Here is a 16,857-nt window from a genome sequence, read left to right on the forward strand (position 1 = left end):
GGACAGACTTTGTGTCATACTATCTAGTCATATCCCATTTTCGAATTCCTGGAAGAATGCCTTCTAACTAACAGAATGAGGGGTATAAAGTAAGGCTTTTATTAATGTTCAAAGCTGACCCATCACTACGTGTTGAGACAAATGGTCACATGGACCAATAATTGTCTCGTGGATGTTAACCTGTATAAAACATAACGTTTATTATCTTTAATAATAAAATGTTGCTACTCAAGACTAACGTTTAAAATCTCAGCTGTGTCTGTGAACTTGTTGCTACAGTTGTGATCACTCGTAATAACACTACAGGGTTGGCTAGAGGCTCTCATATGTATCCAATCAGAAGATGAGGCCACCAGAGGGAGGTTCACTAGCAGAATGCCCGAACCCCTGAGGACGCCAAGTGTTTGGCGAAACATGTCGGGGGGCAGAGTGTGATAGAGTGTGTATTTTAGACAGCGTGTGTCTGTGGTCAGCAACCAGCGACTATTATGCAGTGTACTTCAGACAGGGAGGCCTGATAAGAGTGTGTGCTCCCGAGACTGCCAGTTCAAGCACACTGCGAGAGAAACAGTGTCAGCACAATTCAACGGTACTAACCATGGGAAAAAGGAGAGGAGACAGTTAGGTAGGGAACATATGAGAGCCTCTAGCCAACCCTGTAGTGTTATTACCAGTGATCCCAACTGTAGCAACAAGTTCACAGACACAGCTGAGAATTTTAAACGTTAGTCTTGAGTAGCAACATTTTATTAAAGATAATAGACGTTCTGTTTTATACAGGTTAGGCTACTTTCACACTTGCGTTCGGGGTTCCGCTTGTGAGTTCCGTTTGAAGGGGCTCACAAGCGGCCCCGAACGGATCCGTAGAGCCCCAATGCATTCTGAGTGGACGCGGATCCGCTCAGAATGCCTCAGTCTGGCCTCCGTTCCGCTCAGCAGGCGGACACCTGAACGCAGCTTGCAGCGTCCGGGTGTCCGCCTGGCCGTGCGGAGGCAAACGGATCCGTCCAGACTTAGAATGTAAGTCAATGGGGACGGATCCGTTTGAAGTTGACACAATATGGTGCAATTTCAAACGTATCCGTCCCCCATTGACTTTCAATGCAAAGTCTGGACGGATCCGTCTGACCAACTTTCACACTTAGATTTTTTTATGAAATATAATGCAGACGGATCCGTTCTGAATGGACACCATCGTTTGCATTATAGGAGCGGATCCGTCTGTGCAGACACCAGACGGATCCGCTCCGAACGCAAGTGTGAAAGTAGCCTTAACATCCACAAGTGTAAATCAAGAGACAATTATCGGTCCATGGGACCATTTGCAAATATGCTTAAAGTAAGGCTTTAACCCTTTTAAAACGTCTCCATTTATAGCATAAAAAAGATTTACCGTATCTTCACCATATGCCTAAAAAAATTGCGCAAAAAAAAAAGCCAGCAAACGCACAAAACTTTTTGTGTAAGTGCCACTTCTATGCCTTTGCATTTTCTTAAAAGGGGTAGTGGACCCAGCAGATTTATCTTTTACACCAGTTTTGATTGGAGATGACTGAAATCTATGCCAGCATTTAAGGTGCCTTTTCTGGCGGTACATGGGATATATAAACTGGCGAAGAAAATGCCAGTCTTGGTAAATTTCCCCCATATTCCCAGTCTTTTCTATTAGTGATGGCATCCTTGTGCCACAACTGTCTTATGTGATAGCCCAGACTTGGAATTACTTTTTAACACAAGGAATTATTAGGACAATGTGACTTACTTAAGGTATAGTTCCACGTGTCCTCATGAGGTTCCATGACTCATTGTATTGTAGCATATAAGAAGACATGAAAATAACATACTAAATATAGGTCATGTAAGGTTAGTGATAACCAATAATCTCATTATTTCAGTGTCAGACAAAACAGGAGCTAAAAAAACAAGAAAAAAAAAAAAAAACAACGACTTATGACATTGTTCAAAATACTGACAAGTGTAAACTGTCCACCAACTGAACAGCTGCCATCTTCTGGCAGAGAACAGTATTACACCTAGAAAAAAAAACCCATATAAAAAGCACCTCTCCCTCTTTCTGCGGTGAAAGTATAGGCAAGCGTGAAACTCGCACAAAGATAGTGTGTACAGTACTGTGAAATTTTTTAATGCATTAAAGCAGTTGCCCAACTTGAAGTTTACAAGGCGGGAGGGAACTATGCGTCGGCCGTAGGTGGCCAGGCTGAGCGGGCTGCTGTTTCCATAACTCCCATTGTAGTGAATGGGAGCTACACAAATATCATAGCAGAACAAGCTACGCTGCTTCCATGACTCCCGAAGATGGACAGCCACTTTAATGCTTTTGAAGTTAGAAGTACAGTAAATATATCATAAAAATGATTCTCCATATTGTAAGATACAAGATTTTTTTCATGCAGCACATTTTCCCAGATGTGGCATTTCAGTGAATGTTAAAGAGCATGCTAAAGCTTTTTAAAGTTTTTCTTAAATTGGAGCAAAGAACCCGATGCTTTAGCACGAACAACTCTCTTGGACACAGCTGTAATATGCTGTCCCCGAAAAGTCTCTGGGACCACACTGTATTGCTGTATTCCTCTGTTTTCAGAGAATTGTGCCATCTTACGTCAGATGCCACACTAGGTATGCTCTGTAGAAGCAGCTTCTAGGGCAGTGTTCCTCAACTCCGGTCCTCAGGGACCACCTACCGGTCATGATTTGAGAATATCCCACAGAATGAATACCTGTGGTAAGTCCTGATGCACTGACAAGAATTATATCACTTGCTCAATACTAAGGAAATCTTGAAAACATGACCGGTAGGTGGGCCCTGAGGACTGGAGTTGAGGAACTCTGTTCTAGGGAATAGCACCATATGACAGTGTTTCAGCGACGTCCAGGCAGATTCACTCAAAAGAGGCCTCAAATATTCTGTAATAACTCTAGCTAGGACGAAGCAACCTGAACAAGCTGGAATGATGAGGTAGGCGCCAGACAGCCGTCGCAAGATTGCAGCTTCTGTGTGTTTACCCCCGTACCTATTCCCTCAGTCACCAGACTTCTCATCAGGGTGGTGGTGTACAGTATTCTTTGACTCCACCGTGAACACAGATATGTACTTGAACATTTTTGAACAGTTCTAGAATCATGGTTGTGAATTAGCGGAAGGCTAAGATGGAGCAACATGTCACACATCAGCAAGGAGCATGGCAGAAATGGAGTCCTTTTCAGCAAAAGGGTAATTTCAAAGGGGTATGGCTACTACAGTGACCGGATCTGACACCACCAGACTTCATTCTTTGGGATATGCTCAAAGGAAAAGTCTATGGGAACAAGCCTAGCACTGTGGAAGAGTTTAAGTGAAATTCAGGAACATGGAGCACTGCGTCAAAAGGCGTCTGGTAGAAAAAGATCACTTCCAGTATAGCATATAGTGCAATAAATGACACATACGTCAAGGTATGTAGTATTTTTTTGCTTCACCTTGCTGTATCATAATGAAGTTGCAACTGAATCTTCGTGGTCTCTTTCGAGTAAATTTCCCTGTATAAATGGATCTGCCATTTGCCATTGGTATGAGGCCTCATACTGTTTATACCCAATGTCGTCTCACCCACTTTACAACTGAGTAATCTGATAAAGTAGCGGCCCATGAGCAGACATAACAGTTTTCACTTTGGAACATTTGAAGGACAGCAGCAGACAATCTGAATTCCTTACAGCTCTGAAACCTTGTAAAGGAAACAACTGTGACTTGATAGCTGATATATTGTGCATTCTCAAGCTACCAACCGGAATGGGTATCGGCCATATTTGTGTAGACAACCTCACTGGCTGAAACCTGCTGGACTGGAAATCTGAATGTGGATAACACTGGTCGTATCAAAGAGCAGCAATGGCCTCCTCTCCCCACATCTACCCTTGGGTCAGTCCCAAATGTCAATTTTAATACATAGATCATAAAATGGCATGCAAATGATAGAAAGAGTCCATGAAATTGTCTCACATTCAATGTATTGTTTATTTTTGGTTTACAATCTGAAATATTCATTAATTGTATGCCGACATTGATAGGTTGGTGGAAAGTACAATAAGGCAATTTTTATGAAGTATGATATTCATGACCAGTAGAACATTAGGCGTGAATCATGACACAAACAAGAATATAACACTAATTTACGTACAGTATTAAAATGTAATGGTCATTAAAAAAAAACATTTTAACATCTTATAGTGACATTTTGATCTTATAGAGGTTTTGATCGGTGGGGTCTGGCTAATGAGACCCCCAACGATGGCTGACGCAGGGTGGCCGAAGTGCTTGGCCAAACATGGTCTCTCTTCTCTAGCTAAAGACACAGGCTCATAAGGCCTCAGTTATCAGGACAATCTGATAGTATGGCTGCCTTTGTTGCCAATAGCAACCAGAGCTCAGCTTTCATTTCTTAAATTGCTCTAGAAAAATTTAAGCGGACAGACTAGTTGCTAAGGGCAACAGAGAGAGTCTTTTAAATCAGATAGTTTTGCTACATGGGGCCCAGAGATTTTCTATGAACCCGACTAGCGAGGAGAAACAGCGCATTTGCCACCTCATTTTAGCTGGAGTTACACTTTAACTGCCATACATAGTACTATATGGTGGAAGTCATGTTCCTAGTTTCCTACTGGAAGGAGTGGTTTATGATGTCGCCTACACATGAGAGAACAGCATTGTGAGAATGAGCCAGGTTATCACTATGAACTAGTGGCATCATTGTATTCAGTGGTCTCACACGTTCATAGCAAATTGAGAGAAGGCTTTCATACACTGTATAGGCCATAAAATACCATCCATTCGTTTGTCAAGGCGCACAAATAGTCTTCTGTGTAATAAAATAATGATGCTACAGGACAAGGGTATGAAAGGAAGATTAGATGGGTTTATTAAAAAAAAATAAAAAAAAAAAAGAGAGGAAAGTTAGGTTCACATGCCACAGATTGGGAGTAGTACTGTAGTAACCAGCCACGGGCTCTACACAGTATGGAGCTATGTCGTTCAGGAGCCAGAGCTCCTGAAAACAGCTGATCGGCAGGGAGTTGGGACCTTGCCAATCTCATACTGATGACCATAGTTCATCAATATATTAGTCCTAGAGTAGCCCTTTAATATAAAGGGTGAAATCCAAATGGAGTACAACATAATGCAATTATTTTTTGTTTGTCGCATGCTATCAAATACAGAGAAAACCACATCCTTAGGGCTCGTTCACACGAACTTTTGAAGCCAGTGCTGTGGACCGCAAATTGCGGTCCGCAATGCACGGGCACGGTCAGTGGGGCAGGCGCATGGGGATTGCACACCCATTCACTTGAATGGGTCCGCGATCCTTCCATTCCGCAAAAAGATAGAGCAAGTTCCATCTTTTTGCGGTGCGGAAGCACGGAACCCCAGAAAGCACTGTTTTCATCCAGGCAGCCCCTCTGACATGAGCATTGGAGCATTCGATGCTCTCCTTTGCTCTGTAAAACAGCTAGGACAGCGCTAAAGCCCGCCGATCAGAGCCAGTGACGTAACCAGGAACACAACTAGGTGTAAGCCTTCGCCTAACAGTGTACAAATATAAACAAACAGCCTTTGCCCTGCACGATCCAGTGCAGGGCCAGGGAGAGCATCGAAGCATGAAATACTCCGATGCTCATATCAGGGAGGCTTCCTGGGTAAAAATGGGGATATGTCCAGGTTTAGCTCTGAACGGGACAACCCCTTTAAATTTATTCTAGATTTGGTGCAGATTTCCTCCCCAAATGTGCAGCATGTAAATCTACCTCTTCGTGTCCCTTAATTCAATAATTACATTTTTTACATAAATCAAACAAGAGCTACTCCAAAATTGCACATATATATTTTTTTTATTCCCCACACTTCCAGTGGACCTGTGAAGGGAACAGGCTACCTACTGCTTGGTTCCGGCTCTGTGGGTATTGGTGTGTCTATACTTCATTTCCAATACACGTTTGTAAACTTCTTGCACGGATGGTGCAACATTAGCCACAGCAGCCGATGACTGGCCTCAGCATTGATGTGTCCCGAAGCAGTATGTGACCCAGCAATGGCGTGCCACTTAGAGACACGTCACTGCTGAGGCCAGTCATTGGATGCAAGGGGAACACGTGACTTGATCTGAGCAGGAAATTTACACGTGGACTGGATGTGTAGGGAAGACTGAGACCCGCAGAGCCAGAACAGAGCGGCAGGTAGCAGGTAAGTATAACTCCCTTCACAGGTCCCGCTGAGTGGGTCCTTGTAATTTAAAACAAATAAAATAAGTCATGGACAACCCTTATAGACTGAAGTTATCTTTAAGGGTTAATTTAAGAATATTCACATTGAGGGTGATTTCACACTTTGTCTTTTTTTTAAAAACCTCGCATTTTCTTGTGGCATTTTTCTTTGGAGCAAACAAAAATTATAAAAATGCGCCACAAACAGTTTTTTTGTAGTAGCATTATACAACTATTTCCTAGCTATTATTTTTTTTATTGCAGCTGGTTCTGGGTGTGGCATTTTTCCCAAAGACTATAAGGAAACAAAAAAAGCCTGAAATAAATGTTGTGTAGCTTTAAAACTCACCCAAAAAACAAAAACACTAATTTCAAACCATTTTCAGAAGCCAAAAAACACCAACAAAAACATTGTGACAGCACCCATATAGTTCTTTCACAAAATCCAGTGCCCTCTAGTGGTTGTATAGAGTCAGAATGATAAAAGTGTTTAGTTATAACAGGGTTACAACTGAATTTTAGGACGGAATGCAAAACGGAACGCTTTAGGAGGAATTCAGTTTTTCTACGTTCTAATACATTTCTATGGGCACAAATAACGGTTCCGTTTTGCATTCCGTTATATTCCGTCATAATCCTGTTATGACGGAACAGTATAACAGAATTATTAACGCTGACGCTGATCGTGATTTTAACCGAATTTTGGGCCCAAATACAAAATGGTAGCCATTAAGAAAAAACGTGACTGAAAATGACGCATACACCTACTATTTCCCAGCAGATGGTTCAGTATATCAATCTGAGTAATCTGATGCAAGTTATATACTTTCTCTCCTGTCCTGGAATGCATGCTGTACAGCTCATGGAAGATTGCCTAGATCGGATACAACAGTGGCAAACGCCCAGCTGCGGTATCAGGTCTGTACAGCTTTTCACTCTGAATGCAAACAAGAATGTTTTTCTGACAATCAGCAGAGATCATGAAGCAAGTGAGAAGCTTCAAAACAACAGGAAGAAGGCTATTCAAATTTTGGTAAAAAGCAAGTTAAAAGTTATGGCGCACGCCACCTGCCGTGCTTGCCACTTCTGAAAAGTTTGTGTGGGTGACTGAGGGGAGTGTGGTTAAATAGGTTTTTCGAGATCTTTTTACCCTCTGGATAGGTCATTATTATCTGATCCGTGAGGGTCCGAAATCCAGGATCCCCACCGATAAGCTGTTTGAGTTGGTAGCGGCGCTTGATGTAGCACTGCGGCCTTCTCACAGCTTTTCCTAGGACACGTGATGTCACGTTCATTGGTCACATGGCGCAGCTAAGCCCCATTGAAGTAAAAGGAGCACAGCCGCTGTACACGGTACGGTGCTGTGCTTGGTGAGCAAGGAGAAGGCCGCGGCACTACTGCAAAAGGCTGATTGGCAGGGGTCGGAACCCCACGGTCAGATACTGATGACCTAATAATATGGGAGTTGGTCAGTCAGCGTGCACTGCAAGGGAATGCAGTGTTAGGCCGCCTGCACACTAGTGCCGCTGAACGAATATATGATTTGTAGTGCCGATTTATGTGCGTTTCTGCAGTATATCCGCAAAATCCACAATTTCTAATTCAAAAGATGAAATCTGCAGCTAAAACGACAAACATAATTGACATGCTGAGTATTTCCAAATGGAAACAATCCGCAAAGTGCACATGAGATTTGTTTAATATAATATCATACACTTCGTTGGTACTGTACTATGCTGCTGTCTTTCCACACAGGAAACCGCGTGAATTCCACAATGTGGGCAGGTGGCTGCCCACGATGCGGATCATGTGGGTTTTTTTCTGAGTGCATTTCGTGCAGGAAAAACTGCAGTGTAAGGGCTCATTCACACGACCGTATGAATGAGCCCTCATCCGTTCCGCAATTTCGTGGAACGGGTGTGGACCCTTCATGTCCGCATCCGTAGTTCCGTTCTGCGGCCCCACAAAAAATATAGGGCACGTCCTATTCTTGTCCGCAATTGCAGACAAGAATTGGCATTTTCTATAATAGTGGTGGCCATGTGCGGTCCGCAAATTGCGAAACACACGGGCCGGTATCCGTATTTTGCGGATTCGCAAAACACTACGGTCGTGTGAACGAGCCCTAAAGTGAATGATCTGATAAATCTCATGTACACTTTGCATTTTTTCTTAGGTGCAATAATTGATCTGTTGTGTGGAGTTTAAAATCCACAGCACGTCAATTGTTTGTGCGATTCCTCACCTTCTGTAGAGTGGTTTTCCTCATAGACTTCAATGGGGCTAAACAGCAAAAAACTGCATAAAAACGCCGCATCAAAAACCACAATATATACTGTAGGTACCCTTAAATCGTGAGTTATTAGGTAAATGGCCGCGTATATAATGAATATATAGGTCAGAGCGGGAGCCGCTGCTTTTCTCGGCTCGCAGACTCCATGCCATCCATGTGCCCTAGCACCAAACTAAGGGGTCATTTTTTGACAGTCTTTTTAGTTTATTTTTAAAGCCGACATTGCTGCCGGAAGATGCGGCTAATCTTTGTCAGTGCGTGACCCCATAGAGCTTCACTTTGACGCAAAAAAGCAACTGTGCATTATATTGTTATTTCTTCAATTGATACTGCAAGTAAATAATAGCACATAAATCGTACATGTCACAATCAATGATGAAAATAACAAATAAAGCATGCCCACTACTAAACCCAGATTTCGACAGATCCCTTTGGCTCTGATGTTACTATAATGCAGCATAACATAAAGAAATATTCTATAAACCCACACACAGCACACATACGTATCTACCCCTAAATACTACGTGGTGTTTCTACCAACACTGTCCTATTGTGAAACATAGCAGAGAAGTGCATTGATTTCGTTTGCAAGAGGTAACAACATTTGCATATACTGTAGCTTACAGAGATCTCAAACCTCTGAAGTGAGAGTACACAAGCTCCTGGACAAGGGCCAGAGACACAGTTTCCTTTCACTTTTAAAACAATAAGGGTCAGTAGAGGTTAGTGCAAAGAATCCACAAAATCAGTACAGCGGCTATTATTTCTATAGTTGCAGATTAAGAGCAAAAAAACTGCAGAAAGTACAGTCCGACTGCCATGGGATGGACTAAAACTCACGTAGGGTTCATGCATCCCATACTGCAGTCCGCAATGCACGGAAACCATTCACTGGAATGGGTCTGCAATCTGCAAGATTCAGTCTGAACCACAAAAATATAGAAAAGGTTCTACCTAGAGAAACCCCACGGAAGCAATCCGTACTGCTTCCGCTCCATATCTTGCAGACCCATTCAAACGAAAGGGCTGCCATAAGGGCACGGGCCGCACACGTTCCTGTGCATAAGCCCTTAGACAGTGAAAAAGTATATGATGATAAATCATGTATTATCCCTTCTACTGCCCTTTGGCCTCTTTCACATGAACCATACGGATTGGCTCAGGATGCGTTCTGTGAAGCTTGCACCATTTTGCAAGAAAATTCAGTCAGTTTTGTCTGCGATTGCGTCCAGTTGTTCAGTTTTTTTCCGCGCGGGTGCAATCCGTTTTCACTGAAGCCCTATTCACTTCTATGGGGCCAGGGCTGTGTGAAAAAACGCTGAATATAGAACATGCTGCGATTTTCACTCAATGCAGAAATAATGCGTGAAAAAAAACGCTCATGTACACATACCCGTTGAAAAGTATGGGTCAGGATTCAGTGCGGGTGCTATGCGTTCACTTCACGCATCGCACCTGCGCGAAAAGCTTGCTTGTATGAAAGGGGCCAAAGGCTTCCAGCACACTTTGCAGATCATACAAGGAAAAAACCCTGCGTGATACAGTACCAGCAAATTAAATGAGATTAGACAAATTTTACGTACATTATATACTTTCTATGCAGATTTTAAAATCCACAGCTACGTCAATTGTTTGTGTGATTCTGCCCCTTATATATAGTGGTTTTCCCCATAGACCTCAATGGGGTTGTCAACAGAAAATCTGGATTTCTGGGCAGTTTTTATGCGGTTTTAGTCTGGATTTTCTGCATACAAATCTACAATGTGTGCAGTTAGCCTAAAGCCTCTTTCACACGGGCGTTGCAGGAAAATGTGCGGGTGCGTTACGGGAACACCAGCGATTTTTCAGCGCGAGTGCAAAACATTGTAATGCGTTTTGCACTCGCGTGAGAAAAATCGCGCATGTTTGGTACCCAAACGCGAACTTCTTCACAGAAGTTCGGGCTTGGGATCGGTGTTCTGTAGATTGTATTATTTTCCCTTATAACTCCGGTCATCACATGATCCATCACATGACCCATCACCATGGTAAAAGATCATGTGATGGATCATGTGATGACCGGAGTGACGTCACCACAGGTCCTGTACTTAATGCTCACCACAGGTCCTGTTCAGCAAAGAAGGAGACAGACGAGATGCCGGCAGCGCGAGCAAGTGGATTAAGGTGAGTTAAATTTTTTTTAATTTTTTTTTAACCCCTCCAGCGCTATTTTACTATGCATTCTGTATTCAGAATGCTATTATTTTCCCTTATAACCATGTTATAAGGGAAAATAATAATGATCGGGTCTCCATCCCGATCGTCTCCTAGCAACCGTGTGTGAAAATCGCACCGCATCCGCACTTACTTGCGGATGCTTGCGATTTTCACGCAACCCCATTTACTTCTATGGGGCATGCGTTGTGTGAAAAATGCAGAATATAGAGCATGCTGCGATTTTCACGCAACGCACAAGTGATGCGTGAAAATCACCGCTCATCTGAACAGCCCCATAGAAATGAATGGGTCGGTATTCAGTGCGGGTGCAATGTGTTCAACTCACGCATCGCATCCGCGCGGAATATTTGCCCGTGTGAAAGGGGCCTAAGGGTGGCTCCACTAGGTTTGAGCAAATTGAGCTTCGGATTATAGAACCAAAGTCGATTCGTTGAAAAACTTTTGTTTTTATTAATTATGTTTCCATACAGCATCAAAAAATGTATTGGCTTCGTGGAGCCAAACTTCATATCGCCCGAAATTGCACAAGACTTCGGTGAATTACTATGGTATTCATATGTGCGTCTTTAAAAACATTTTAAAAAAAAACGTAATCCAAAGTGGGCTTTGGTACCGAGATACCAGCCAGTACCAAAGCCCACTTCGGATTCCTATTTTAAATTAAAATTTGCTCAAGTCTAGTCTCCACACGAGGGAAATTTCTGCAACTCAAAATCAGTTCCATTCATCTGAACGGTACTCACAGAAATCCATGTGCTTGCAGACAAAACAATTCAATCTTGAAAGCACCACGAGACTACCTGCAGGCCGTCTTGCAGAAATTCCGCACAAATATTTGGTGCAGATTTCCGGCACATTTCACCCTTGCATTGAAAAAGTGAAATCCGTACAAAGGACTGACACCCAGAACCCCCGCCGATCAGCTGTTTGATAAGGCACTGGTGCTCCTTCTCCATGTTCACCAAGTACAGCGCCGTATATTGTATAGCGGCTGTGCTTGGTATCACAGCTCAGCCCCATTCACTTCAAATGAGCTGAACTGCGCTTAGGTCCCATCACACATGAACATGTCACTACTGTGAGCACCACTGCCTTCTCAAACAGCTGATCGGCAGGGGTATCTGGTGTTGGACCCCCACGGATCAGGTACTGGTGACCTATCCAGAGCATAGGTCATCAGTATAAAAATCTCAGAAAACACCTTTAAGTCACTGCCTGACAACTCTGGTGGTGGCGGTTTATCTCCCTTGAGAACTAAACAGGCGGATGTTGAAGATGACCTTACTCTTACAGACATGACCACCTTAAGGACTCATTAACACTTTTGTGTGAATTTTGGTTCACAAAACCAAATCTGGGATATGGAACTGTGCATATTTCAGTTTTATAGGCATGCTGTATAATGCACCATGTTCCCTCCAAGATGCTGAGGAAACAGCTTCTACTGCATGCCATATAACACACAGTGTATTACAATGTATGTGTGGGAAGACCAGACCTGTAACCACCTCCATAGAACAGCAGGGGCTCCATAGCACGCAACTACTCAATATGGGCAGTGCATAGTCAACACATGCCATTGTGAATGAGGCCTAAGGCCAACATAAAAGATTTCAAGATATTATCAAGATTAGGTTCCACTTTGGGTCCGGATCCATTCCGCATAATTGGTGCGGACCCATTCATTTCCAATAGGGACAGAAAAGATGCGGACAGCACACAGTCCGCAGCTGTGGACAAGAATAGGCATCTTTATTGGGGTGCCGGCCCGGTGTTTTGCGGATCCGCAAAACACTGCGGACATGAGAAAGGCCTCTAAACTAGTAAAACAGTGGTGACTAAAGCGGTTATAGTAAAATTCCAGTTCTGCTGTAATAAGGGTACTTTCACACTAGCGTTTTTCTTTTCCGGCATTGAGTTCCGTCCTAGGGGCTCTATACCGGAAAAGAACTGAACAGTTTTATCCCCATGCATTCTGAATTGAGAGTAATCCGTTCACGATGCATCAGGATGTCTTCAGTTCAGTCATTTTGACTGATCAGGCAAAAGAGAAAACCGTAGCATGCTACGGTTTTATCTCCCGCGAAAAAACTGAAGACTTGCCTGAATGACGGATCCGGCATTTTTTCCCATAGGAATGTATTAGTGCCGAATCCGGCATTCAGAATACCGGAATGCCGGACCCGCCCTTCCGGTCTGCGCATGCGCAGACTGAAAAAAAGGTGAAAAAAAATAAATGCCGGATCCGTTTTGCCGGATGACACCGGAAAGACGGATCCAGCATTTCAATGCTTTTTTTAGACTGATCAGGCATTTTTAAGACTGATAAGGATCCTGATCAGTCTTACTAATGCCATCAGTTGGCATACGTTTTGCCGTATCCGGCAGGCAGTTGCCGGATCTCTCTGCCGCAAGTGTGAAAGTACCCTAAATTGAAGTGTATAAGGTACTTTAAATACAGAGAAGCATTCTACCTTTTAGTTGTCGGAGGAAAGTACTTCAGAACTGTAAGGAAAGCGTTATAAAATCTTAGATTTTTTTCTGACCTGGCTTAGTAGTCTTTGTAAATCTGATTAAAATTTGAATTAAAGGTTCTCTTTAAGCCATTTGACATAGCCATCTCTTGTCCTGGCACCAGCTGTAAAATACGTTGGCCAGGTAGCAAAGATCATGCAGCCGTGAAAGCCATCTTCATAATGGTCATGAGTGACGTCAACACCTGCTTCCTCCAGTCGCTTTGCGTACAGGGTTCCGTCATCCCTCAAGACATCATGTTCACAGGTTAAGATATAGGTCTTTGGAAGCTTCTGAAGGGTCTCCTTCTGTGCAATCAATGGAGATGCCCTGGTGTCAAATAAAGCAGGTACCTCCTGAACAATATGGGGGTTACCTGTATTTTGGATTAGAGGCTTGTAGTTCTTTTTGAAGGACGAAGGCAACAATGCATCCCACTTCAAAAGCTGTCGAAGTGCAACTGCTTCACTTACATCTAAAGACGTGTGATTATTAACCATTATGGCATGGGCAAAGGAATGGCTCCCATTTAAGTAGTCTAGCCAGAACTTTATCATGACATAACGAGAAACTATTGGCATGTTCATATTTTGCTGGTAGGAGGGTGTGTTGAAATCCAACATCTGGAGCACAGGATAAATCAGAGCTTGTAGTTTCAATTTTGTTGTTAGCGTCTTGTCTTCTGTAAACTATATAAAAAGCAAACAGAAAGGAAGAATAACATAAGTATCATGTGGTATTGATATCCTGGACCTCACTTAAAAAGAGGACCTTTCATGGGTTTGTAGTAAGTGAGATAAATATCTGTACCTGCGGGGTATCCCCCGCTGATGCTTCCACCCTGCCTGTTTTGTTAAAATAGCGCTCCTGCGCCCCGTTATAGCCCCCCCGCAATGGGGAGGAGATGCAGTCTTTCTCTGTGGGCGTCTCCTTCACCCCTGGCTGTAGCGCTGTCCAATCGCAGCACAGAGCGTCACAGCCAGAGAGAAAAAACCTTCCTGGCTGTGACGCTCTGCGCTGCGATTAGGAAGTGCTACATCCAGGGGAGAAGGAGACGCCCACAGAGAAAGTGCGTCTCCTCCCCAGTGCTCCGATGCTCAGTATTAATATACTGAGCGCGAAATTTGCGGGAGGCTATAACAGGGCGCATTTTCACGTGCGGATGTGGTGCGATTTTCACGCACGGTTGCTAGGAGACGATTATTATTTTCTTTATAAGGGAAAATAATAGCATTCTGAATACAGAATGCATACTACAATAGGGCTAGAGGGGTTAAAAAAATAAAATAAAAAATGTAACTCACCTTAATCCACTTGTTCGTGCAGCCAGCATCTCTTCTGTCTTCATCTGTGAGGAATAGGACTTTTGATGACGTCACTACGCTCATCACATGATCCATCACCATGGTAAAAGATCATGTGACGGATGATGTGATGAGCGCAGTGACGTCATCAAAGGTCCTATTCCTCACAGATGAAGACAGAAGAGATGCCGGCTGCGCGAACAAGTGGATTAAGGTGAGTTAATTTTTATTTTTATTTTTAACCCCTCCAGCCCTATTTTACTTAGAATTCTGTATTCAGAATGCTATTATTTTCCCTTATAACCATGGGTACCACAGTCAGTTTTTTATCACGCGCGTGCAAAACGCATTGCACCCGCGCGATAAAAACTGAACAACGGAACGCAATCGCAGTCACAACTGACTGCAATTGGGTACCTACTCGCGCGGGTTTGCCGCAACGCATCCGGACCTTATCCGGACACGCTCGTGTGAAAGAGGCCTTAGAGATATGCTTTACAGCAGCCACCATGGGTCATAAACACAATAGTCTGGAGGAGACTCACTGACTTCTATGAGACATGTGCAGAGGTCAAGAGGGAGCTGATAAGCAAATTACGGATCCACAAAACACAGATACCGCCCGAGTGCATTTTGCAGAACAGAAGTACCGGCCCCTAATAGAACAGTCCTGTCCTTATCCGTAATACAGACAATAATAGGACACGTTCTATTTTTTGCGGAACGGCCATGTAGACATACGGACATAGAGTAATTTCCATTTTTTTATGGCCCCATTGAAGTGAATGGTTCTGCATATGGGCCGCAAAAAAAAAAACGGAACGGACACAGAAATAAAATACGTTCGTGTGCATAAGCCCTTATCCTGCCTGTAATGATAAGCAGATAACTGAATGTACAGACCAAGAAGTGGTGCCTATTATGAGGCTTAGTGGCCAGTGCGATTACTGCAGGATTTTATGGTTATATAAATATTGACATGGAAAATTAACAATATCATCAAAAATTCTTTCAAAATATGTTTAATATAAAACATGATTTAAACAATACACAGTATTTCACAAAAGTGAGTACACCCCTTTTTAGTAGTCAGTATACAGCTTGAATAACAGTATAAATTTGGTGTGCCCTCAAAATAACTCAGCACACAGCCAATCATGTCTAAACCGCTGGCAACAAAAGTGACTACACCCCTAAGTGAAAAAATGGCCAAATTGTGTCCAAAGTATTTTGTGTGGCCACCATTATTTTCCAGCACTGCCTTAATTCTCTTGGGCATGGAGTTCACTAGAGCTTCACAGGTTGCCACTGGAATCCTCTTCCACTCCTCCATGATGACAACACGGAGCTGGTGGATTTTAGAGACTTTGTGCTCCTCCACTTTAGTTTGAGGATGCCCCACAGATGCTCAACAGGGTTTAGGTCTGGAGACATGCTTGGCCAGTCCAGCACCTTTACCCTCAGTTTCTTTAGCAAGGCATTGGTCATCTTGGAGGTGTGTTAGGGGTTTGTATCATGTTGGAATACTGCCCTGCGGCCTAGTTTCCAAAGGGAGGGGATCATGCTCTGCTTCAGTATGTCACAGTACATGTTGGTATTCATGGTTCCCTCAATGAACTGTAGCTCCCCAGCAACACTCATGCAGCCCCAAATCATAGCACTCTCACCACCATGCTTGACTGTAGGCAAGGCACACTTGTCTTTGTACTCCTCACCTTGTTTCCACCACACACGCTTGATACCATCTAAACCAAATAAGTTTATCTTGGTCTCATCAGACCACAGGACATGGTTCCAGTAATCCATGTCCTTAGTCTTCTTGTCTTCAGCAAACTGTTTGTAGGCTTTCTTGTGCATCATCTTTAGAGGAGGCTTCCTTCCGGGACGACAGCCATGCAGACCAATTTGATGCAGTGTGCGGCGTATGGTTTGAGCACTGACAGGCTGACCATCGACCCCTTTAAAGTCTACAGCCTTTTCATATGTCTATTTTGAAAAGACAACCTCTGGATATGACGCTGAGCACGTGCACTCAACTTCTTTGCTCGACCATGGCGAGGCCTGTTCTGAGTGGAACCTTTCTTGTTAAACCACTGTATGGTCTTGGCCACCATGCTGCAGCTCAGTTTCAGGGTTTTGGCAATCTTCTTATAGCCTAGGCCATCTTTACGTAGAGCAGCAATTTTTTTTCAGATCCGCAGAGAGTTCTTTGCCATGAGGAGCCATGTTGAACTTCCAGTGACCAGTATGAGAGAGTGTGAGAGCGATAATACC

At 43.4% G+C, this 16,857-nt stretch overlaps 1 protein-coding gene across 1 annotated transcript in view; it reads right to left on the bottom strand.

The window, feature by feature from the left end:
• Positions 1-13,199: 13,199 nt before the first annotated feature.
• The window catches only part of NCEH1 (neutral cholesterol ester hydrolase 1), a 30,645-nt gene continuing 26,987 nt past the window's right edge, over positions 13,200-16,857 (bottom strand). Inside the window, exon 5 of the mRNA XM_040428244.1 lies at positions 13,200-13,968. Within this exon, the coding sequence (XP_040284178.1) occupies positions 13,351-13,968 (618 nt within the window). The 3' untranslated portion in view covers positions 13,200-13,350. The remainder of the gene's footprint in view (positions 13,969-16,857) is intronic.

This window comes from Bufo bufo, chromosome 4, assembly GCF_905171765.1.
Source record: "Bufo bufo chromosome 4, aBufBuf1.1, whole genome shotgun sequence".
Lineage (NCBI taxonomy): Eukaryota > Metazoa > Chordata > Amphibia > Anura > Bufonidae > Bufo > Bufo bufo.